Here is a 27,688-nt window from a genome sequence, read left to right as displayed (position 1 = left end):
ACACGGAAATACCAGCTATGCCCTTCAGACTGGCTGGAAACTGCCCGGTCTGCTGATTCACTAATCACCCTTCTAGGAAGTACCGAAAGGTGCTACCACAGGCCTTTGCAAATAACAATAGCTTTTGCAGTGTCAAGGAACCAAGGTGATTGGTTTTCTTTTTTCTTTTTACACGGCAAAAGCCCAAAAGCTATATTATAAAGAATAAGATGTTATAAAGTGGTACATAGCGCATCTGAAGGAACAAAATATTTAACTACCAAGAGAGTTGGTTGAACGGTACGAGTCCTGTCGCCAAACGCTTGCGTTCGGAAGATTACGTATTCTGATTTCACCATCAGCAGCCCTGGATGTGGTTTTCTGTGGTTTCTCATATTCACACCAGGAAAATACCGACGCTGTACTTAAATTAAGGCTACGACTGCTACATTTCCCATCCTAACCCTCTTCCATCCCAACGTCGCCGAAAACTTGTATGACTTAGTATGGCGTTAAACCACTGGCAAAAGTAAAAAGAATGAAGTATATTCATATCCTGATGTTTATTTATTCCACCAATGACTATTAAATCAATGTATGTTAACGGACAGAAATTGAAGGAATTTAGTAGTATTAGTAATGCCTCTTAAATGTAGGCTGCATTGTGGTCTGTAGTGCACGAATTATCGGCTATCGCTATTTTATCCGACTCTTGAAGTTCTTGTGTAGGCCTATTTTTCATTCTTGGTTTCAACTGTGTTTTATGTTCCCTGCGCGTATCTCACTAAATGAAAGTAATTTTACACGAGCCTGCTGTCAATAAAATCTGTAAGTGCTTCAGAACTTCAGAGAAATCCACCGTTTCGTTTTTCTGAAGGCCTGAATGGAATGTATTAGAAGAACAATAAAATTAGCTGCATTATTTCCGATAATTGATCTCTCTTTCGATAGGTAATTTTTATATTGTTTTATATTGTTCATGTGGATGGTTTTCACATGATCTGTTTCTTTCTGGCAGGTTTTATCTTGTGGTACACGCTTGGATCGCCATGGTAGCGTTTCTATAGACTGCTTTCTGACTAGGAGGTTAGTTGTAGGTATACTGTAGCTGTAGCGCAGAATCAGGACTAATTTACTTTTACTTTTCTTTCCGAAATATTTGACAGTTTTAATTTTGAAGTTGTCACTGACTTATTGAGTTAAATGTTATATCGATACTCCAGATTCTTTTGCTTGATATGTAGAAACAATAACACATATCTTCTTTGTTGTTTCATATAAACTAACATTTCCTTAGGCTCTTTATATTAGGACGTTCTGACATACTAACGTTCCTAATAAAGAAGAAGCAAATGCTTTCAGAAACCTTTGGTATGACTGACAATCATTAGTCATTTTACTTATATGTGATGCACGTTACAGAAGAAATTATGGGTTAGAAATAACCTACTAAATACCAGAATACCTGTATATCGTCGCTTAAACAATGCCGCCTATCTGACAATGCTCTTCCTTTCCATTATTTGCCTTAAAACTGGTCACGCCTCCCAGCTCATGCAGTCCATGTGCTCATCTTGGTATGCTGGTGTACAAAGGAAAATGAACCTTATATACAGTGTACTGTAGGAGTGCGTAAATACGTCATGCAAACATACACCCCTACAGTACGGTGAAGTTCATTTTCCTTTACATGCACCCATAGAAAAATTAACAGAATAAAAATTGTTCTGATAGACTGCATATCCGCATGTGGCTGGGAGGCGTGGGCTGTCTTAAGGAACACAATGGATAGAAAGAGCATTGTCGGATAGGCGGTATTGTCTCTTAGGCAAAGGAAAAAGGGAAACGAAGGTCCATGTTGCACCCATCAGCTGAGTCTGATTGGCTAAATTTTAATAATTGTATTTAATAATTAACAGTAATAATCCGGCGGGTTAAAACATGGGACAGCATTGGAAATTTCTGGTAGCTAGCTCGTGAGAATGAAGCCTTGATAGGAACCCACGCTTCTTTCTCTGCTAAAAATAAGTTACTGGAACACCTGTTATTACGTCATATTTTGAAACTGCGTAGTTAGAGTGGAAAAGTACTGGCAGGAGTGACTGAGATGGAGAATCATGGTTCTAGATACCCGAATCCCCTTATTCTGGAATGAACTCGTCTATATAGATGAACATCGGAGTATGCGCTCCAATCAGATTGCTGCATTTAAATAATTTCAAAATTAGCGCGACCAAATGATATGTGGCTTGTAATTAATCCCTGTCAGTATTTAAGGAAGATTGTATCAAGAGGAGATGTCAGTAATTATTGTAATAATTCTGAACTAACTTATTGGTTTGTGGCAAATGAATTGGAATATTGTGTATCCAGGTGTTTGTTATCAACGGCAGTGGGAACCCCTTGCCAGCGTGGAGAGCGGTTCACCAGCGCGGCAGAAGATATAGTCCAACTAACGCCTACTGTATTGTAAAAGTAATTACGAACAATTTAAGAGTTACGGTGCATCACGGTAGTAACAAGAAGTTATGCAGTCTGGGTGTACAAGGCATTTCATGTTTTTAGCAACTTTGTTTTGGAGCTACCCAGCATTCCTTTAGTTGGGATTTTTGATGGCAAGAATTAGTGTTCCTACGCCGATTTTGTGCGCCAACATCCCCGAGCAGTAGCTTCTCAGGAGGCAGTCAGCACTAAGAGTCTAGTGGCGGTCAGACGTGTCTTAAATTTGCTCCGCACTCAAGTACGATTGTGTTGAATTATATATATTTGTTAGTACTTTGCAGGCGGAAATGAGTGTTATAAACAGAAGTGTAGGTGGTAAAGTTTTTGAAACCCCACAAGTGAGTGGAGGAAAAGATTAACAAATTGTACAAGTGTCAAAATCTACGCAGGGTAAAGAAATGAAACTGTGAATTATGCAGAGTTACATCTTATGTGACGTATTTTCAATATGTAGCCCGCAGAGCAAAGCAGACAGTTCAATAGGCATTGGTAGGCCGTAAGAGTGGAAACATTGCCTGCTACAGCTGAGTTGTTAGTGGTGTTTGAAACGTTGAGCGGAGGAAATACTTTTACTTTCTACGAAATATTTAGGTCGAGCGGGGGGTAGACGCTTTCTCCAGCAGTTGGTGTACACAAAAGAGAGCTACTGAGCCCACCAAAGACTTCGCTACATTCGAAACAGCTGTGTGCTAGAGCATTAGCACGTAAAATAAGGCCTAGGTTACAGGATATCCGAGTACTGTGTGTGTTATACATATATGTTTGTGCATAATGTCAAGTGTTAAAATAAGTTGTAGTGTTTAACAAGTATGAGCAGAAAATAAACGTGTGTAAAGTGTTAACAAGAGTGGAAAGTAGTATAAGCCAATGTCGGATACATCAAGAATGACCAATGATATTAACATGTTTGTCATGAATCTGTAAGACAACATGGCTGCCTCAAGTCCTGGGTGATCCCGAAATGCCGTCAATGTGAGTACATAACCTCATGTTTACTTAGAATCTAAAGCTTTCCTTTAATAATGGTATCTTAATGTAAATAGTTATGTGAGTGACGGTGTATAACTATAAAACCCGGGTACACAGCCAGAAAATTAGGATAACTCTGTCTATGAGTAGCGTAAATATTATTATTATTATTATTATTATTATTAGTCGTGTGTGTACTAATTCGTTCTGTCAGTATCGAACAGAATTATTTTTTGAGGCAAATATAATGTACAGTTGTGTATATCTGCACTGTTATTATTATTATTATTAGTAGCATTGTCAGTATATTAGGCAGAAATTTCATTTGCTTGACGCAGGAAGTCCCGTAACGATAATACATATATTCAACAGTTACTGTCGAGAATGCTGATTGGGCGACAGTAACAGTGATACGTTTACATATTTTGTTGTTATGGCAAGTAACATGGCTAGTCAGTTGGATGAACAGTACTAAGTAAAAAGTTTTTTTTTTTTTGGCTCAGGTAAAGTAAAGTGGTTTCGAACAATAAAACGATATTGAGTGATGGCAAATTGGTTGGAGGTATTTGAAAGTCCGTAGTTAAGAGTTTATGGTAATACATGATGGTATTGACCTGGAAATGCATGTAGAACAATGAGTATGATGAATATTCTCATATGTGACTGGAGATGTAGGTATTCAGCATGATAGCTGAGTTGGGATATAATTGTGCAGAATAAAAAATGATAATGACGGCGTAAAATGAATAATGTAAGAAAAATAGGCCAGTCTAAGATGGGTATGATGTGAAGGACCAAATGATACGTAAAATGGTTTAGCCGTGATACAATATCGTTTATGTCAGAGAAAGGTCATAATACGTTTTTGAGTGACATTCTAGCGTTAGGTTGGTAACTTGGGTCATCCAACTGAGCTGGTATGAATGCTTGCAAATGGGAACTATTTTTGTTGGTTTCAGCAGATTATTATTATTATTATTATTATGGTTAAATATATTTCTCTTTTTTTTTGCCTCTATTTTGCCATTTTGTTAGGTACATTCTTGTATTGTCTGTACATTATCCATGTATATTATTGTGAGGGAACCACAGTAACATTTGCACTGGGTCATGGTTAAGTTTCAGTGAATTATAATGTATTGGGACACTGAAACAACCCAATGCTGTGGTATGAGCATATGACAGGGTTCATCTATGTATATATTAGTAGAAATTTAGGTATTAGGTTAGGATTTTTGGCTGTGTCATCTCGCTTGGTGTACATATTAGAAGAAGTTATTGCACGTTTATTCTAAGTAGGAGAGCTATCGTCTCCAGATATAATTTACGGTATTTAAGTAAGGGTCACTCGCATATATATATGAAAGCAAAGCTTTAGATTCGTATACGGCAACAACTAAGGTCCATTATGTAAGTTAAAGGTTACTGAATTATCAGATTAAAATTTGTTGTTTATTGCACCCGGAAGGAGGGTATTTGAAATTATAAAATCTACCTGGGAAGTCAGTAATATTTATTTGTTCAGAGAAATATTATTATTATTATTATTAATATTGGTAAATCTGCCAGGAGAAATTTATGGTTCTGCCTTTACACAGTGAGTCAGGTATTTCATTAAATTATGATTTATCCTAACAAACGTGGTTTTATAGATGAAGGTAAATTCAATAAGTACTGTTAAGAAAGATTATATTCCAATGGTGTTGATTAAGATAAATGAATGTTCTAAGGTAACCGACACAAACATGTTATGGTTTATCAGGATGGTGGATCAGTGGTACCGTACTTACAGGTCAGGTTGAAATAATAATAATAATTATTATTATTATTATTATTATTATTATTATTATTATTATTATTATTATTATTATTATTATTATTGAATCTTTTTATTTAACATTTATCAATGTAATTCACAGGCTATTAGGGAGTCCTCAAGAATATAATATTAATCGCTTGTGTCAGTGGACTGTGGATTTATTAATTAATTACATATTAATATTTTATATTTTAATCCAAATTTTATCCACGATTTAATTATCAACAACATCGGATTTTGGGTAGACAAATATTGAAGTCTTAAGGATTTATTAATGATATCCAATATAGAGAAAATATTCATTGAGTGATATTATTATTATTATTATTATTATTTTAATTATTACAATTATTATTATTATTATTATTATTATTATTATTATTATTATTATTATTATTATTATTATTGAAATAGTATTATTATCATCTCAATGCACTGTAAATTCATTTGATATCATTATCTTGAAAGATTTGAGTCACAAATAATGGTTCCCAGTAGTCAGTTAGGCATTTAATTAGGTAATTGCTAAATTTGATTGCAATTAATTAGTAAAATTAATTAATTATTTTTTTAATTATTTTATTATGGTAACTTCTTGTCTGTTTATTTGTAGACTTATTTTACATATTTGAGAGGTTATTACTGATGTTTCTGGATTTGATTTTACACGAAATCGCCGCATTATTTCAATTATTATTATTGTTATCATTATTATTATTATTACTATTATTATTGTATTACATTTCAGGTGTTTTCCAAATTTTATATACGCAATTTGGATATATGGTGGAAATATTTCCGAAGTCTTTAAAATAGCTCCCAATGTAATTAAGTGATATCAAAATAATTTTATTAATTAATTAATATCAACATTTTTGTTTATTTTAATATCTTAGATATATCTATTATGATTATTTTAACTGATGGCAGGTAGTATTTCGATAAATAACTTGGTGTGGCCACAGATATAATTCATTCACTTCAATATTATTATTATTATTATTACTATTAGTATTATTATTATTAAATATTCTCATCATTATGTTGTTATTCAACTGATCCACCTGGTATATAAACAACATCATCCTTGTAAATGTGTACAGTTACACAGGCATCATGTAATCTGATGAACAAATAGAAAATATCATTTAATATAAATATTCAGTGACAAATTATAAACATTTTCTTTATGGATAACGAGGTGGTCATGAGTGTCATTATGGGAATTCTAGTTATACAGCCTCATAAGGCAAAAATGTAACACTAACAAAACCTTAATTTACATTTTATAAAAATTTACCTACACCTTTCTTTCCTTTGATTATATCAAATAAAATTTATATACACATTTAAACTTAAATCAGTCTGAGTCATAAATCATTGTAGTGAATAGTTTACCAAACGCAATATCCCTATGCATCCTGATTCGACGACGGGGACTGATCGCGCCTGAGAAGATCTCACCACCTTCGGTAAGTATATTTTTTTTTTAGGGCAGCCGAGGCAACAGTGGAATCCAGTCAACACCGAAGGAGCTCTGCAAGGGTGCAATATAAAGTCTTCTTTTCTTCCCTTCCTTCCTTCCTTCCTTCCTTCCTTCCTTCCTTCCTTCCTTCCTTCCTTCCTTCCTTCCTTCCTTCCTTCCTTCTACTTGTTTAACGTCGCACCAACTTTTGGCTGTTTCTCTATTCTACTCTTCAACAAATTTCTTTTTCTTTTTTCTTAAAAACTACACGAACAGTTAAAGTGAACAATTACACTGAATCAATCTACAAACACTTGCCGGCTGCAGAAGTAACAGGCTATAAATTACGTGCTATGTAGGCCACACAGATGGTGTCGCACTATGGAGACAGAATAGTTCATAATTCACGTCACGATTTTATCTTGGAGCTTTCTGTCCAGTCCATACACTTGTTGCCCCAGTTTACAAATGGTCTCGGAATTGTGCCCTCGCTCCAAAGCAGAGAACCGTTACAATAATCTGCCTTAGATTATACGACTGAAGAAAAAAGAGAAACGAAGGCCCATATTAAGTCTTTTTTTCTTTCCTTCCTTCCTTCCTTCCTTCCTTCCTTCCTTCTACTTGTTTAATGTCGCACTAACACATAAAACCTTTTTCGGCCTCGAAAAGTTGGGAAAGGATTGGGAATGTAGCGGCCATGGCCTTAATTAAGGCACAGCCCCAGCTTTTGTATGGTGTAAAATGAGAAACGGCGGAAAACCATCTTCAGGGCTACCGACGGTGAGACTCGAAGCCACTATCTCCCGAATGCAAGCTTACAGCTGCGCGATCCTGACCGCACGGCCAGCTCGCTGGGTTCTTCTTTTCTTTGTCAACATCAGTAAGCGCAGAGACGGTTGCTTCGAACCGTATAAATAAATAAATAAATAAATAAATAAATAAATAAATAAATAAATAAATAAATAAATAAATAAATAAATAAATACATGCATATATATATATATATATATAAAACTACTGTCACGAAATCTGTCCTAGTCGAAATACAAACAATGTTTTAAAGAATACGTTTGAGGCTTAAGCCGTGAAAAGCCGTAAGACCTACACCGATACAATGTTTACTGCTGATAAGGGCTCCTCTACAATGGTGTAGGACTGCAGCGCCGAAGACCTCCAACAATATTCTGACACCGCCACAAACCTGACCCACCCGAACCCCTTATGGTAGCTAGCCAAGGGCTCATCACTGAACACATCTCTGAAGGAATTCATCTGCATAAGCTTAAACAAAATTTTCAGTGATGGTATGTTATTGAAAACTTGTTTCTTGTTGCAGTAAATGGAATTGCGTACCCAGGAGAGTTGTTGGCCATCATGGGATCAAGCGGGGCCGGCAAGACAACCTTATTGAATACCCTCATGTTCCGCTCTCCACCGACTGTGCTTGTAACCGGTCAGAGAGCTATCAATGGTTTCCCCGTGTCCAGCAATACCCTAGCTAGTCTGTCGGCATACGTCCAGCAAGATGACCTCTTCATCGGGACCCTTACAGTACGAGAACACCTCGTATTCCAGGTTAGACTTCCGCCTTCTTTTTGTTTTAATCTCTTTTTTCCTGATCTCCCTGTCTTAGTTTAACGTGACGCTAACTCATAGATTCTCGGTGGTTATAGGATACGAAAGGGCTGGGATTGGGAAAATCGTGACTGTGGCCAAAACGTCATTTTTCTAGTGTGAAAATTGGAAAGAACGGAAAATCATTCAGGCTTGCCTATTGTGGGGTTCTGTGGCTACTCTGACCACTACTCTTATACCTTCATATCTTCCACATAATATAAATAACATTTGTTTGAGCGCCAGTTGCTTTTTTTAAGAAAAACAACAAAATTCGGTAGAGCATACCTCTTATATCAATTATCTCAAGGCGTGAGGTGATAAACTCACATATCTGGCAATATACAGGGATATGGATCAGGACAATATTAAATTACTGTTGCATTTCCACAATTGAGGATTGTACATGGAACTGGAATCACTTAATTATAATTAAAAATAAAACTGAGTTTATGACTAAATTTACGTCACAATGAACAATCATTTACGTCTTTTAATTTAACAAAAGAAATATATCGTGAGATTTGCGGTACAAAGAAAAGGAAAATTTAATCTAAACAAAAAAAGCTATTGGCATGAACTTGAAGTGAGATGTGATATCGCCGCTGATTACACTCTTCTTCATGTTATGAATGCATAACATGTCTGATGCTTTAATTACCTGTTGTCTGCATACACCGCTGTTGAACTTGAAATTCTTGGGAAAACCTGTGAGCTGAAGTCGGGAGCCGTCTGTTGTAATCTTCTTATATAACAAGGAGTTGGCCTACATACCATGTACGCGTGTAGGGAGCTCCAATGTAATTACGTCCACTCAATATATTTTAAATAATTGGAAAATATTATTGAAACATCTTGTGAAGTCCATCCTCACAAGAAGATGATGTTTCTTTATCAGCATAGTACCCGTCTCTGCTCGGATACAACCACCACTTGTAGACTTCCTCGATGATTATCTCTTCAAACACAACTCTTAGCTCTGGCCATCACACTAAGACCACTTCTTCCATTTGATACATCTGACTGTTACATATGATCTGCACGATATCAACTGCTTATGAACTGAGTACTGTGAACTGAGTGATATCATCTGAATCTCTCACTACCGTTGCCTCGACTTATATCACCTCGCGATGACGACTCATCTCCCCACTCACTGTTCATCCCTTCCACTTCAACATACAGTAGCTGGCGAATACTGACACTTGGTCGCAATCACGTGTCCACGCACTGATGTCATCAGTCATGTGTCGTCTAAGCGTACCCAAGCGGTCCGAGAATGACTGTACCGAATGCGTCACCGGGAAATCTCCTTGCACAGTTAAACATAGCCTCGATTGCAAAATACTATGCCAGCTCATCTAGCCAAAGTTACAAGCCACAGCATGACAATATGAAACCAACAAATCTCACTTACTACAATACAGAATAATTACAAACATATTCACTTAACCTATGATTAAATACAATAATATACGCGATACCTAATTATTACAGTCTAAATGATGAGAAACAGAATATATAAAATCTAATGAATCAGGTTAATAATGATAATAATAATAATAATCATAATAATAATAATAATAAATACTGAATGGAGTCTGTAACCCTGTTGTACGGTTACAGCCTGCAGATTATGACGTGTCTTGTGGTCAGCACGACGTATACTCACGGTCGTTATTCTCGGCTTTCTAGAGATGGACCGCCATCTCACCGTCAGATAAATCCTCAAATGTAATCAGGTAGGCTGAGTGGACCTCGAACCAGCCCTCAGATGCAGGTAAAAATCCCTGTCCTGGCTGGGAATCGAACCCGGGTCCTCCGGGTAAGAGACAGGCAAGCTACCCCTGCACCGCGGGGACGGCCATTTTATACCTACCTTTATACAAATCGGCAATTTCGAATTAGGTCCTTCGCTAATGGATATATCGCATCATATATCGCTGCACGATCAGCTAATTTAAATTGTCTGATTGCTTCACGAGTGCAGTATTTGATACCTCGAATAGAGGTATTGAAATTTAATCCACCTTAATCTCAAGTTCACTGTCTCCTAACTTTGGAAACAATATTCAAGTTGTAGACACGGTAACTGCCACTACAACCAAAATGTACATAATACCAAGGCGGACATTTTGTCACTGCATTGCCAATCTCAACGTTGTGCAGTCAAAGTTGGACAGTGTAACTAAACTCTAAAATGTTTCATTATACAGATGTTGAGGGTCCACTTACAATGATAATTGTGATGAAAATAGGACCATTTATTTATTTAATTATGTATTTACTTATTTAGTATGAAAGTACACAAGCATAATGCCAACTAAAATACTTTCCTGACACAAAATAAATGCCCAAAGTTTTAAACAGATAAAAATAATATTCCCTTTAGCGTTTGATTTTCTAGCTATTTATGACGTAAGGTACTGTTACATTTACCTGACAGGAAAATGAGAAACTACGAAAACTATCTTCGGGGCTGTTATTGATGGGGGCTCGAACCCACCATCTCCAGAATGTAACTTATAGGCACAGGATCCATAAAGCATAGCGAACTCATTCGGTCCGACTAATGTTATTAAATAAAAATGGAAATGGAGTCATCTTCAAGATATAATGAATGAAACGAGGACAAACGAGAAACACATCCACCGAACAAGTTGGTTATATGGACAGTTGGTATTTTCGAACCCTGAATAATTTTTCGTTGTTTCCCATTTTGACACTAAGAAAATGACGGCGCTTCACCTCAATTTGGGCTACGGTTACTACCTTCTCAGTCCTTTCCTATCCTATCCTATCATCACCCAAAACCTATGTGAGAGTAGGTCGCTATATTCAGCTTCAATTTATAAGCAAATATAATCTTTTCTTTCAGTGAAAACCTGAAAATAAAAGAATAAGTAAGTTACTAGACTTTCTACATTTTAATCCTTCGACTTTGGTGAAATGAAATGGCGTATGGGTTTTAGTGCCGGGAGAGTCCGAGGACATGTTCGGCTCGCCACATGCAGGTCTTTTGATTTGACGCTCGTATGCGACCAGCGCGTCGTGATGAGGATGACATGATGATGAAGACGACACACACACCCAGTCCCCGTGGCAGAGAAATTAACCAAATTCTCGACCCTGCCGGGAATCGAACCCGGGACCCCTGTGACCAAAGGCCAGCGCGCTAACCATTTAGCCATGGAGCCGGACATCCACAAATCAGTAAACTAGATACTTAGACTTCCTAAATTTAATCCTTCGACTTTGGTGTCCACAGGTCAGTCCCGTAAGAAATCGAAAATTGTAAAGAAAATTTACTGGAAGAGAACTCACTCGTTACGTAATTTAACCGAAATCGTTACAATCAGAACATGTTTAATACTTTACTTGCAACTGTGAATGCAGAATTTAACTCGAAGGTAAAATTATTTAATAGCACAAAGAACTCAGCAAACCACATCCTCCACATACTGGGTGAACAAAAAAAAAGGTCGGCATGCGATTCCTCATCCCATTGCAAGACAAAAGTTTCTACAGCCAAATCGGATCTGGTGCTGTTGGGAAACAAGTCGAAAACGAGAAGCTGGCAACACTGTCACATCCTGCAGCGCATCGGAATGTAATAGAGAAACATGCATCATCCCGCTCTACCGTACCCGCCGTCGCAGCTCACTGAGTAGACTGCTGGGTTATCAAACCCACATGCACCATGGAGCTACGGCTCTAGCCTACATCAGCGTTTCTTTTGCTTTTGTGTGTGTGACGTCAGGTCCCTAGTTTCCGTCGTGTAACTGCGTTTGTAAGCATGACATCATGTTGTCACATGACAACATTCGAACAAATGACAGTGTAATCCATTCAACTGAATGCATGAGTCGACTAACCACGCAGTGCATAACCATAACCGGTCCTGTCAAGTGCATGTAGGGCGGCTTCCTGATGGAGTACACAAACGGCGAATACGACGGTATGCTTTTAGTGTTGGGTGCATCTAATAACCAAGCTTCTGCTGCTGCTCGTGCGTATGCAGCACGGTACCTTCAAATGCGCCATCCCGATAAGAATGTTTTTCGTCGCCTTGAGCAACGCCTGCGGGAAACCAGTAATCTTCGTCCACAAGTAGTGGACAGAGGTCGTCCAAGGACTAGACGTACTCCACAAACAGAGGACGACATTCTAGAAGCCGTTCACCGATCACCTCGGCGTAGTACCCGTGATATTGCAAGGCAGCTCCAGGAATCTCATATTATTGTTACGCGTTATCTCAACACCAGCGACCAGAAGAGCGCATTCAACGAGTACATTTCTGTGAATGGCTTTTGCAACAAATTAAAGATAACGAACATTTTATAAAGAATGTGATATGGAGTGACGAATGTAGCTTCACCCGGGAAAATATTTTCAACTATCACAACAGCCATTATTGGTCTGACCACAACCCACAAACATCCGTTAACGTGGCTTTCAGGCACGCTTAGGCATAAACCTGTGGACTGGAATCGTTGGAGGAGTGCTTTTAGGCCCTTACCTATAGCCGGACGAGTTGAATTCACCCCGCTATCGTACATTTCTGGGCAATACTTTGGCTGACACTTTAAAAAACTTTCCACTTGGTGTTCGGCGACAGCTATGGTTTCAGCATGATCGTGCACAGCCACACTTTGGAATGACTGTGCGTAACTGGTTAAATGAAGCGTTTCCAGGGAAATGGATTGGTCGTGGAGGTCCAATGTTCTGGCCTCCATGTTCCCGGACCCTAACTCACTAGACACTTAAAGGAACATGTTTATAGTACTCCACCCATGGATGTACAAGACCTAATAGCTCGCGTGCATGCTGCATCGGCAATGGTGGATGCAGGTATGTTGCGTAGAGTCCGGCAAAGTATGTTCCAGCGAGTGGCGAAGTGTTTGCAGATGCAAGGTGGCCACTTTGAACATCTGCTGTGAAGTGAACGTTGCTCGTAAGTGTACGTACCGGCTCTGTGAAGATAAGAATGGACGTCACACGTACGCTACGGAATTATTGTGCGTAGAATAATGGGCAATCCAGTGTAGCCTACCTACAATACTGTATTGTGTTTATTTGTACCGCATTGGATAGGGACGATGTTAATGTGTCCACTATTATGTTCTACGTATTGGCTTCATTTGTGCAATGGACGAAAGTGGTCGTTTACGTCTGTAAGAAGTTCATGTTATATTTCTCTATCAATCGTGTCCACAGTAACAAGGCAATGCACTTTTTAATTTTCCGTAATGTCTGTCTGTCTGTCTGTCTGTCTGTCTGTCTGTCTGTCTGTCTGTCTGTCTGTCTGTACTCGCATCACGATAAAACGGCTTAAGAGAATTTAATGAAAATCGGTATGCAAAGTCGGGAAGTAAGTCGCTACAATCTAGGCTATAAATAATTTTATTCACGCTGATTGAAATGGTAGTTTAGGGGAAGGCCTAAAATTTAATTCTCAAGTATTTAAGTTATTAGTGGCCATATCTTAATGAAAATCGATATGCAACGCCGGGATAATAAGTCGATATAATCTAGGCCATAACTAATTGCATTCACGCTGAGTGAAATGGTAGTTTAGGGGAATGCCTCAAATTTAATTCTCAAATATTTATGATATTAGTGGTTGTATCTCAATGAAAATCGGTAGGCAAAGTCGGAGAATATGTCACTGCAATCTAAGATATAAATAATTGTATTCACATTGTGAAAAATGGTAATTTAAGGAAAGATCTTAAAATTTATTCTAAAATATATGTATGCAAAGTCGGGAAACAAGTCGCTATAATCTAGGCCATACATAATTTTATTCACGCTGAGTGAAATGGTAGTTTAGGGGAAGGCCTAAAATGCAATTCTCAAATATTTATGTTATTAGTGGTCGTATCGATAAAGTTATATAGAAATAAATTTCCGGTTATTTATGCCTTATACATTGTTACCGTACCGGGTATGATCACAGATATATTCATGAATTTGGATTTTTGTTACTAAGTCAACATCAGCGCCGAGTCACGAGAAAATGGGTAAACAGAATTCAATGCATATCGGTATGTAAAGTCGGAGAATAAGTAACTACAATCTACGCTATAAATAATTATATAACACGCTCTAATATCACAGTGTCGGAAGAAAACTAAATGTGAAGGCCTACAATATGGAAAACTCATAAAATTGATCAACAATAACAATAAATTGACCATTGTTTGTTGTGATGTGCTTTGTGTCTTCTGTTACCACTAATCTCCGATATATTAGGATTACTGCTGCGTACCGAATATTTTTAAAATCTGCTTTACGTCGCATCGACACACGTAAGTCTTATGACGACGATGGGAGAGGAAAGGGCTGGCAGTGTGAAGGAAGCAGCTTTGACCATAATTAAGGTACAATCCCAGCCTTTGCCCTATGTGAAAATGGGAAACCACGGAATACCATTCTTCAGGACTGCCAACAGTGGGTTTCGAATCCACTGTCTCCCGGATGCAAGGTCACTGTAGCGCGCCCCTAACCACACGGCCAACTCGCCCGGTCGTACCGAGTGTAACAGCCTCCCTAAATATTGGCGGGAAGTAGCTGGGGAGTTAGATAACTTTCTTCTTTAGCATGCCATTCCTCTGCTTCATAAATTTTCTGATACTACTGTAGGTAACACTCTGGTTCATCATAGAATTCAAACTATTCAATCCCTACTCTGGGGCACTGATTGGAATGAACAGTGTGAATATTTAACGGAATAATGGCAGAGGAGTGTTCACGGCTCTCTGCGGCCTGGTATTCTAGCTCTGAAACTTTGGACTGTTAGATCGACACCGTAGTACTGTTCGTTAAAAGTGAGAAAACGTGCGGTTTTTCATTTGATAAGAATATTTTATATGATGGCATTATTTCTAATCGCTACATTCCTACCGACGTTTTTGTAATGACCTATGCTGACTTCAGTTAGGAAAACCACAAAGTCAGTCTTTCTGAGAATCCCGTAGCGAAGCACAGGTATATCAGCTAGTGTTTAAATAAAGGTGACTGTAACGGTAAGACAAAACATAGTGTATTGCATACTGGAGGTGTACATTGGATAAAATTTGATGCATTAACTGAAAAAAGATCGGCGCCAACGCGACTCGAACATCGGCACTTCTGCACAACCGGCATTTATGGCTTTACCTCGTCTCGTTGAACTAATGAGACACCACCAGCATAGCGCCGAGTTCATGCGACCTGTGCTTGGCCACGCTGCACGCCGTTACATCGTTGCCAGAGCCTCGTTTCCTAACTCGCATTTCTATTAAACCTATTGGTGGGACTAGGTTTTGGAAGATAAATTTTTTGTCGTGAATTTCGACGAGAAACCGCATGGCGACCTCCACGTGTGGCATTTTTGTTCACTCTGTATATGACACAAATTTTCATCGTGCTCACTTGACTCATACGACCCTCAGTTAATGTGAACCCATCCCCAGGATCACATCAGCAAACTTGCATTAAAAATTAATTATACTAAAGTCCGTACAAATGTGAGTGCAGGGTTTACAAAATTCATGGAAAATTATAGTTTAAAATCATTTCTAAAATGCATCAGTGATTCTAATTGATAGGATTTTTAAGTTTCAGTTAAATGAATTGCAACTGGTTGTGGTTCCATAGAAAGGATGATTACCTAGTTGTTCTTCATTTTAAAACAAAAGTCACCACCACCACCATTGGTAGTTCCATTTGAATTGTTCGGAGCACATACAACAATGTACACTCCCATTCGTCGCCGGACTACAGAACACGATTTTAAATAGGCTTTCTCTTGCAACGCTTTCAACTCCGTTACACTGTGGTACAAATGGCATTGCTCGAATACTTCTTTTACTTAGCCGAAAGAGTAGATTTAAACGATTGCAAGAGTAACTAGAGTTCCACAGCCCTTCGATCGGCTTGCGTATGTTGTTATTGCTAGTCTATATGAACACCACACAAGACTCTGACATCCGTAGAGTGGTACGCTAATTGAAACCTGTAGAATATAGGCCTACAGTTTACAAGTAACCTGTACCGTGTTCATTAAAACGAATAATCGAATTTTTAGCGAACCTACGATCAGTAAACAATCGATAAACTGTAGATCTTACTTTACGTTACGCATTTTATTTCTCTGAATTAAACATTATTTTCATTAGGCTCATACAAGTTCTTGTGTTGTTCTAGGCATTAGTTCGAATGGACAGACACATACCCTACAAGCAGAGAATGCGACGTGTGGAGGAAGTAATATCAGAGGTAAGTTACACAAAGTTATGGATAATAATAGCAAATAGCAAATAGTTCTGAAATTGTTTTACTATTGAATTCCCTATGCATGGATTTTAATTAAAATTGTATGCGAGTTCAGATTGAATTTATACGGTGAAGACACATTGTCATTGTACGTTACTTACCACCCCATAATATATTGTACATATGTTATGAATTCTTGTAGACGTCTTACTGAGCAGAACAAACAATCATTGCAATTGTACCCTTCTCCCCATTTTCTTTCTTACTTTCTTTCTTAGTCCGTTTAACCTCCAGGGTCGGTTTTTCCCTCGGACTCAGCGAGGGATCCCATCTCCACCACCTCAAGGGCAGTGTCCTGGAGCTTGAGACTTTGGTCTGGGGATACAACTGGGGAGTAGGACCAGTACCTCTCCCAGGCGGCCTCACCTGTTATGCTGAACAGGAGCCTTGTGAGGGGGTGGGAAGACTGGAAGGGATAGACAAGGAAGATGGGAGGAAGCGGCCGTGGCCTTAAGTTAGATACCATCCCGGTATTTGCCTGGAGGAGAAGTGGGAAACCACGGAAAACCACTTCGAAGATGGCTGAGGAGGGAATCGAACCCACCTCTACTCAGTCGACCTCCCGAGGCTGAGTGGACCTCGTTCCAGCCATCGTACAACTTTTCAAAATTCGTGGCTTCCGGGGGTGGCAGCTAATCACACTAACCACTACACCACAGAGGCGGACTCTCCCCATTTTACGTAGTCCCATTGCGCTGTACCTATTTGATGAACTCTAGTTGAATTTTACTATTCTTCGGACCACCTTTTGAACAGACTAAAGCGGAAGTAACGTCATTGCCTCGTCATACTCGCTGTTGTTGCAAATGAACCGGCGCGCTATTCAAAGTTTTACTCCAACATTATAATACAGCACAGCTCACGGATTGTACCTCGAGTGCATTTGAAAGAATTAATACATTAACGTATGCCTGTTAGAATTCCATACATTCTTTTAACGGCTTACGTCTTTAAACAATTAATTTACTGAATTACATTTTTAATATACTAACTATAAGTTCACGCTTAAAGCATTGCGAACTAATTATTTTGACATACACACTAAGCATTATATTAATTAAATGACATTATTATTATTATTATTATTATTATTATTATTATTATTATTATTATTATTATTATTATTATTATTATTATTATTATTATTATTATTATTATTATTATCTATATATATATATATATATATAGATAACATTATTGTATCGTTTATCATTCACTATTATTATCTAAATATATGGCCTGATTCTATTCGAAGTAATCCATTCCAAGTATTTGAAATGAGCCTGCCGGAGAGGTCAGTCACGCTACTCACGAGCGATTGATAAATAAGCGAGATAAGTGATGATTATGTCCTCGTACTGGAATTAACTTGAAACTGACAGAGGATGTTGGGGATCCAGGCGAAAATCTGTCCCGCCTCCGCTTTGTCCAGCACAATTTCAATAAATTAATTATTACAAATATATTTTTATAAAAAATATTATTATCATCATGCAGGAGGTTTTAGCGTCAGCTTACCTTGTGCCGCAGTAAAAAATCTGTATCGCTATCGAGTGAGGCCCTCTCTCCATGCCTGCGTGGCTGTCTTAATAGATGTATCAACCCACACCCTGGACTTTGTGTGGCCGGTGTTTGCATCTGTGTACACTACGGCCTTTCCCTTGGCCCTTACTTCGCGAATACTGCGTAAAAACCTATGACGCCAAGCAACAATGTCGTCCCTGTGAGTTAACAATGATTCTCTCCTTCGCTTTATATACTTAAACCCCATATCTAAAAGTAGCCTCCGCATGGTTGTTTGAGAGAACTTTGAAAGTTCCTTGTCATCATTAACTTTATTTAATGTCGGTAGATCGTTCTCCCTGTACAAGACGTGGATCTTTCTCCTTATTGCCACTCGAGTAAAGGAATCATACTTCTGAAGACGAGTTACTTTCCTTTCTATTCCTCTATGCTTTCGGGGCGTCTTCAACCCTTTTGCTGTTTTATAATCGGCTTTTACCTTGAGCACGGTTGTATAGGATGCTCCCACTGCCTCTGCTGTCTGTCTCGCTGCTTCATGAACAGTAGTAATCCCGCCATCAATAGTTTTCATTCGGCAATGCTCATTAACAGACAGAATCATGTTTCTCTCGCCGGACGTAAACATCTTGCGTTTCTTCTCAAACTGATAACATACACTGACTGACAGAGCAAATGCAACACCAAGAAGGAGTGGTCAGAACTTTATGCCAATTGCAGGGTAGACTGACGGCACTGAGGTATGCTCATGATGTGAAATGCGCCGCTGTGCTGCGCACGTAGCGAACGATAAATGGGACACGGCGTTGGCGAATGGCCCACTTCGTACCGTGATTTCTCAGCCGACAGTCATTGTAGAACGTGTTGTCGTGTGCCACAGGACACGTGTATAGCTAAGAATGCCAGGCCGCCGTCAACGGAGGCATTTCCAGCAGACAGACGACTTTACGAGGGGTATGGTGATCGGGCTGAGAGGGGCAGGTTGGTCGCTTCGTCAAATCGCAGCCGATACCCATAGGGATGTGTCCACAGTGCAGCGCCTGTGGCGAAGATGGTTGGCGCAGGGACATGTGGCACGTGCGAGGGGTCCAGGCGCTGCCCGAGTGACGTCAGCACGCGAGGATCGGCGCATCCGCCGCCAAGCGGTGGCAGCCCCGCACGCCACGTCAACCGCCATTCTTCAGCATGTGCAAGACACCCTGGCTGTTCCAATATCGACCAGAACAATTTCCCGTCGATTGGTTGAAGGAGGCCTGCACTCCCGGCGTCCGCTCAGAAGACTACCATTGACTCCACAGCATAGACGTGCACGCCTGGCATGGTGCCGGGCTAGAGCGACTTGGATGAGGGAATGGCGGAACGTCGTGTTCTCCGATGAGTCACGCTTCTGTTCTGTCAGTGATAGTCACCGCAGACGAGTGTGGCGTCGGCGTGGAGAGAGGTCAAATCCGGCAGTAACTGTGGAGCGCCCTACCGCTAGACAACGCGGCATCATGGTTTGGGGCGCTATTGCGTATGATTCCACGTCACCTCTAGTGCGTATTCAAGGCACGTTAAATGCCCACCGCTACGTGCAGCATGTGCTGCGGCCGGTGGCACTCCCGTACATTCAGGGGCTGCCCAATGCTCTGTTTCAGCAGGATAATGCCCGCCCTCACACTGCTCACATCTCCCAACAGACTCTACGAGGTGTACAGATGCTTCCGTGGCCAGCGTACTCTCCGGATCTCTCACTAATCGAACACGTGTGGGATCTCATTGGACGCCGTTTGCAAACTCTGCCCCAGCCTCGTACGGACGACCAACTGTGGCAAATGGTTGACAGAGAATGGAGAACCATCCCTCAGGACACCATCCGCACTCTTATTGACTCTGTACCTCGACGTGTTTCTGCGTGCATCGCCGCTCGCGGTGGTCCTACATCCTACTGAGTCGATGCCGTGCGCATTGTGTAACCTGCATATCGGTTTGAAATAAACATCAATTATTCGTCCGTGCCGTCTCTGTTTTTTCCCCAACTTTCATCCCTTTCGAACCACTCCTTCTTGGTGTTGCATTTGCTCTGTCAGTCAGTGTACTTATATACATACATACATACATACATACATACATACATACATACATACTTACATACATACATACATAATCATTATAGACCGTTATACTTTTCAGCGTTCAGTCTGCAAGCCTCTGTGAATGTACGAAACGTCGCCACAATCCTCTACTTACAACTAGTGCTGTGGCCTCATTTAGTTCTATACCTCTTATCTTTAAATCTTTAGAAACTGAGTCTAACCATCGCCGTCTTGGTCTCCCTCTACTCCTCTTACCCTCCATAACAGAGTCCATTATTCTCCTAGGTAACCTATCCCCTTACATTCGTCTCACGTGACCTCACCACCGAAGCCGGTTATGCGTAAAGCTTCATCCATCGAGTTCATTCCTAACTTAGGCTTTATCTCCTCGTTCCGAGTACCCTCCTGCCATTATTCACACCTGTTTTTACCAGCAATCATTCTTGCTACTTTCATGTCTGTTACTTCTAACTTATGAATAAGATATCCTGAGTCCACCCAGCTTTCGTTTCCGTAAAGCAAAGCTGGTCTGAAAACAGACCGATGTAAAGATAGTCTCGTCCGGGAGCTGACATCCTTCTTACAGAACACTGTTGTTCGCAACCTCGAGCTCACTGCATTAGCTGAACTACACATTGATACAATCTCACTTACTATATTACAATCCTGGGAGAACACACAACCTAAATACTTAAACTTTTGTACCTGTTCCAGCTTTGTATCACCAATCTGACATTCAATTCCGTTGAATTTCTTACCTACTGACATCACTTTAGTCTTCGAGGGGCTAATTTTCATACCATACTCATTGCACCTATTTTCATGTTCCAGGATATTAGCCTGCAGGCTTTCGGCACAATCTGCCATTAAGACCAAGTCGTCAGCATAGGCCAGACTGCATACTACATCTCCATCTAACTGAATCCCTCCCTGCCACTTAATAACTGAAAAGAGTCTGTTGAAATTTAGTTCGGATCCATTGCACAATAATATCAAATAACGAGTAAGAAGAACCCTACAAACGTACAAGAGACTACAAGAATTATAAATTAGCACGCAATACGCACATACACTGTTTTTTGTAAAAGCGAAGCACACTGATAAAATTATCTCACTGCTGTTTTAAACAAAATATGCTTGCAACTGCACCCACGTGTTCAAGACATCCACTGAGTAAGTAAGTATGGCAGCTCCGCATTGAAGGCACCATTGCCAAAACTCATGCTGAGTAGCGCGCCCCATTGCCCCTCACCAACGATGTGACAACACCGTAGACACTGCCCCTGTCGCCCGCGCCATCCCTGGTCAATACACTCACTTCCGCTTTAGCCTGCTCAAAAGACGGAGGTAAGTCTCAAAATCGTCACTGTGATGCTGATGATAAGAGCGGGGTTATCTGTCAAGTCTTCAGCCCAGAGGCTGGTTTGATCCTTAAATACCATCTCCAAAGGATCTGTTTTAAGGAAACTTCAAAAACCTAGCTCGATAGCAGCAGTCGCTTAAGTGCGGCCAGTATTCAGTATTCGGGAGACAGTGGGTTCCAACCCCACTGTCGGTAGCTCTGAAGATGGTTTTCCGTGGTTTCCCATTTTCACACCAGGCATAAGCTTTGACTATACCTTAATTAAGGCCACGGTCGTTTCCTTCCCACTCCTAGCCCTTTCCTGTCCCATCGTCGCCATTGGACCTATCTGTGTCGGTATAGTGTAAAGCAACTTAAAAAAAATGAAACCTCGAAAACCGACGGCAGTGGTATAATGAGGCATGCAAGGCAAGATGAGTATTGAGGTAGTTTATCATTGACCGAGCTCAATAGCTGCAGTCGCTTAAGTGCGGCCAGTGTCCAGTAATCGGGAGATAGTGGGTTCGAGCCCCACTGTCGGCAGCACTGAACATGGTTTTCCGTGGTTTCCCATTTTCACACCAGGCAAATGCCGGGGCTGTACCTTAATTAAGGCCACGGCCGCTTCCTTCCAATTCCCAGGCCTTTCCTATCCCATCGTCGCCATAAGACCTATCTATGTCGGTGCGACGTAAAGCAAATAACAAAAAAAAATATTTATCATTGCTTTTATCACTGGACCAGAAAGTGCTTTAGCAGCACGACCTGTCGTATGAATATCACCATCATAACATGTAAACCCACTAAGTCATACTCTGAACGTCATTGCTCAGCACCATCCATACCTCAAGAGCTTCCATAGTCACAGTCATAAAATAAATGAGACAGAGACTTAAGTGGAAGCCACATTTTGGTCTGACCTGCGTCAAGAGACAGATGTGGAAATACTGCACCCAACAAGAAATACCACCAGGTGGAGAAAACAAGCCAGGAAATATTCATTTAGTATTGTCTTTGAGTACAATGTGAACTTCGTAATATCCAGGCGTACGGAATAATGGAACTTGTTACTATCATGTGAGGTATTTGAATTGAAACCAATGAAGATGCTAAGTTCAACCTGTTTAAACATTTTATTTGTGTCCGTTACCTGGCAGCAGAGTGTAAATGTCTATGTTGTCAGAAGCATGTTATTGTAGCGAGTATATCATTTGGTAGCATCCAGAATACGTAGTTGAAATGACACACGACAATTTCACCTTGCTTTAATTGAATTGACTGCCAAAGATGTGGTCACCATTACTCTATTTATTGAATCCAAACAAATATATTCACAACGGGCATAATTTCTCCAATTACAACAAATGTTAACAGAATAATTCATACTATATTGATGGGAATCATGTGCAAAATTCAGAAATTAGCTTTTATCCACCTCCAGTTTTACTGTTCAGTGGCTGTACTCTGTTAACATGCATGGAACGAAGGCAAGTGTACTCAGAAATAAGCTTTTATCCATCTCCAGATCTACTGTTCAATGGCTGCACTCTCTTAACATGCACGAAACGAAGGCAAGTGGACTCAGAAATTAGCTTTTATCCACAACCAGTTCTATTGTTCAGTGGCTGTACTTAACATGCACGAAACGAAGGCAAGTGAACTCAGAAATTAGCTTTTATCCACCTCCAGATCTACTGTTCAGTGGCTGCACTCTCTGAACATGCATGAAACGGAGGCAAGTGGACTCAGAAATCAGCTTTTATCCACCACCAGTTCTACCGTTCAGTGGCTGCACTCTCTTAATATGCACGAAACGAAGGCAAGTGAACTCAGGAATTAGCTTTTATCCACCTCCAGATCTGCTGTTCAGTGGCTGCACTCTCTTAACATGCACGAAACGAAGGCAAGTGAACTCAGGAATTATCTTTTATCCACCTCCAGATCTGCTGTTCAGTGGCTGCACTCTCTTAACATGCACGAAACGAAGGCAAGTGGACTCAGAAATTAGCTTTTATCCACAACCAGTTCTACTTTTCAGTGGCTGTACTTAACATGCACGAAACGAAGGCAAGTGAACTCAGAAATTAGCTTTTATCCACCTCCAGATCTGCTGTTCAGTGGCTGCACTCTCTTAACATGCACGAAACGAAGGCAAGTGGACTCAGAAATTAGCTTTTATCCACAACCAGTTCTACTTTTCAGTGGCTGTACTTAACATGCACGAAACGAAGGCAAGTGAACTCAGAAATTAGCTTTTATCCACCTCCAGATCTACTGTTCAGTGGCTGTACTCTCTTAACATGCATGAAACGAAGGCAAGTGGACTCAGAAATTGGCTTTCATCCACCACCAGTTCTATTGTTCAGTGGCTGTACTCCCTTAACATGCATGAAACGAAGGCAAGTGGAAACTTTTCTTGTTTAAATGCCTTCAGTGTATTATCAAGCCTCGCCTGATACATTTTCCCAATTATAAATGAAGACACTGTCAGGTATACACCAGAGAATTTCTAGGGACATGAAAATATTCCAGTTGTTTCAAAATTGCTCTGCATGCAGGGAAAGAAAGCGTGCTTACGAAAGTACTTTAATTTCTTAAGCAAGAACAATGATAGCTTTATAATTGCTATATTTCTCTTCCAGTTAGCGTTGACGAAGTGCCAAAATACAATTATTGGAATCCCAGGACGTATCAAAGGAATATCTGGGGGTGAAATGAAACGCCTGTCATTTGCATCGGAGGTAAGTAAACTGTAAATTTAGTCTTTAGATAGTCAGATGAAAGTGTATTTTTAAAATTGCTGGGTGTATGCATTAAAATCAGAGCACCAGAAAAGGTATTCATTATAACGTTGGACTGAATTTGCTATGATGTAAAAAATTAAATGCATAAATTAAATTAAAAAGGTATTCCTTAATGTGGCACCTTGGCGGAATGGTCGCGTTAAATTCTTCGGTTCAGAGCGTGTTGGGTTCGATTCTCAGCAGGGTCGGGGATTTAACTGAGCCTGGTTAATTCCTTTGAATCGGGGACTGAGTGTCTGTGTTCGTCCCTATACAACTCCACTTCATATACAAAAGACACACCACACTACCAACCACCACAGAAGCCCGTAATAGTGAGTACATCCCTCCAAAAATTATTGGCATCAGAAGGGCGTCCGGTCGAAATACTGGGTCAAGTTCACATGTGCTACTCAATTCGTACCCGCAACCCGACCAAGTTGAGGAAAGGTGAAGAAGAAGGTATTCCGTAGAACACTTAACATCTTGAGAAATATTCGGTACATTAGACTGTATGGCAGTTGAGAGAGCAGGCTTTTACTAAATATTTTAACTTTACTGTTTGTGAATAATAATAAATTATCATAAAGGAAATTACTCATAAACTGAATAAAATAATTGAAATAAATTAATAAAATAAGTAATTGAATTATCCGTAGTATGGCCGCCAGACTTCACCAGAATGGATCCCTCGAATTTAGATAGAGCATTATAATTCTTTATCTCCATGTCGTGTACATAATGCTGCGTACGGGTAGATTTGCTTCAGGTCTTACCTAACCTTCAGAAAACCGACTAAATAGATAGGATATGCACCTAGGTTCATCAATGACTCCACTGATTCTAAAATAACTAACTATATTCTCAATAAAATTCGTGCGTGAGAACCTCATCAACACACCAAATTAAACTTATAATACACACACAAAGGATTGCTGGAAGACTCCATATTTACAGCAACAACAACAACAACAATGGAAACAGTGGGAAAACGAAAGCGAGAACTAAGCGACCATTTGTAGTTAGTCCTTTGAACAATGTACATATATGTAGATAAGTACCCTTCACTGTCTCTGTATTAACACGACTTGCCGATTCTCATAATCGGCACTTACTATAGCACACAGATTCTGTACCTCATAATACTGTGTTCACTGACTCTAACACTTGTTTTAAAGATAGATTCACTTGAGCAACACACGCTTGTCGTTCTAAAACGTTAATTCTGAAAAGTCTGAGATTTAGCACCTCCCAGATTTCACCAACATATAATACCATGACGCTACAAGGGCTACAGTACATAGTGCCTAAGCACTCCACAATTGTAGGTCAGCCACGTTTCGCAAACATAAAATACAATGTTCCACAAACGTTTGAAGTTCGGTCTAGTATATTGCAGCAGTGTCACTCAAATACAGAATATCCAGTTTCACTCCCGTATCGTGTGTGTCAGCACTACTTCCTTCCCGTACAGTGTCGTCTCTCACTCGCCGTATCGTGTTCTTGTCCCCGTTTGATCACATGCGTATCTAGAACTCCACTCCCCCTTCCTCTCAAAAAGATACGTCAAGATTGATCCTGGTCAGCCAATCATGAGTAGATCCCCATGTCAAGACCACGCCCTGAATCTGTTCCAGTGTCACAAGGCAATCACAAGATCAACGGACTCTAGGGTGTTTCACATGTGTTATCGGAATTTCGCGACTACATCAGCAAGTCCATCTCATCAGACTGGAATGCCCGCATGAGTCACACGAATTTCCTGAGTTATTATAGCAATTATTTTCCCAGCCGTCGTACAAAACAAATTACTCATACCACATATGGAGACCTCCGAACTTACAAATATTAATAACAAAATTTACAACTGAAATACTGATAATAATAATAATAATAATAATAATAATAATAATGACAATAATACCTCTTACTTCTAAATACAGTGCGAGGGTGTGATATATGTACTATCACAATATCAGTAATGATTATCATGACGATTGCTGATTAGGGAAGCAAATATCAAGACAAATGTCAGTGATGTTCAGTGACATATTTGACTCGTGTCAATCGTGGAATCACTTTCATTTTGTGGCATTATCTTCGGTAAATCTCATGACTTCCTAACAAAGGGAACCAGTTGGCATTAAAATATTGGTTTTCCACCTCCAATACTTCAAAATATCATTGTCCTCTGTTATTTACTCCCTTACCAAAAGACTTACTTGGATAGGGTAGGGTACCATCCTCGGAATGTCGTTTAATTGTTTTCCGTTTACAAAACTTCTTATAGTGCATCTTTCCGTGTCACAGCTGTTTCATTCCTAATCCTCACATCAGCTAAATTAAAAGGGCCCACTCCAGGGGAGATTTACACACATGGTAAATGCAATAACCTGTTGACTACGATGGTCAAGCCTCTACAGTAAAACCATCAACTCCGACTAACTTTTTCAGCAACAACTTCCAGGTTACCAATAGAAATTATATGAAGAATATTAGACTAACCCAGAATCGTATTCTTCATGGCATTTTTTCCATTTACTTACGGTAAACACTACCTGTAGTTTAAGTCCAGTCTTAGCGGTAGAACTGGTATAGAAACCCTTTAAAACTATAGCTCATGTGAAAAGGAAACAGAATAATAATAATAAAGATAAAAGGAAAGGATGGTACAATGATGTATGTAAAACAAAGAAAATGGAGGTGATTAGAGCCCTAAAGGCATATAGAAAAGAGGGGGAGCCTAAGGTTCGGGCACACTATTGTAAACTAAGAAAAGAATATAAAGTGTTGTTAGTAGAGCAAAAGAGGATATGGCAACAGGAGGAGGCAAAATTAATAAACATAGACTGTAAGAATAATCAAAGTGATAAGGTATGGAATAGAATTAATAAAATAAGTAGAGGTGAGAGAGGATATGCCAATGTTAAAATTGAGAATGGAGTTTGGATTGATTATTTTAATAAATTGCTAGGAGGACAGGATACTTGGAGAAATAATAGAACATGTATGGATATCTCGAGGGGCTTAGAGATTTGTATCCCCTGCTTAGATGAAGAAATAACAGAATGTGAGGTTTTAGAAATGATTAGAAAGGTCAAATGTAGGAAAGCGGGGGGCTTCAGTGGTATAACTAATGAATTTTGGAAAGAAGCAGTAAAAAGTCAACAAATGCTGGAAATATTAGTAAAATTGTTCAATAGGATATTTGATTCTTTGGAGTTTCCTAAGGCATGGCAGACAGGTATAATATGTCCAATTTACAAGAAGCGTGGGGATAGAAGTAATCCAAACAACTAC

The 27,688-nt window shown here is 39.6% G+C and overlaps 1 protein-coding gene across 1 annotated transcript in view; it reads left to right on the top strand.

Annotated features, from left to right (window-relative positions):
* The window catches only part of LOC136864440 (protein white-like), a 199,026-nt gene that overhangs the window by 18,137 nt on the left and 153,201 nt on the right, over positions 1-27,688 (top strand). Inside the window, exons 3-5 of the mRNA XM_067141438.2 lie at positions 8,071-8,309; positions 16,539-16,610; positions 24,248-24,346. Coding sequence (XP_066997539.2) covers positions 8,071-8,309; positions 16,539-16,610; positions 24,248-24,346 — 410 coding nt within the window. The remainder of the gene's footprint in view (positions 1-8,070; positions 8,310-16,538; positions 16,611-24,247; positions 24,347-27,688) is intronic.

Source organism: Anabrus simplex, chromosome 2 (assembly GCF_040414725.1).
Source record: "Anabrus simplex isolate iqAnaSimp1 chromosome 2, ASM4041472v1, whole genome shotgun sequence".
Classification (NCBI taxonomy): Eukaryota; Metazoa; Arthropoda; class Insecta; order Orthoptera; family Tettigoniidae; genus Anabrus; species Anabrus simplex.
This window is presented reverse-complemented; position numbering and strand designations above follow the sequence as displayed.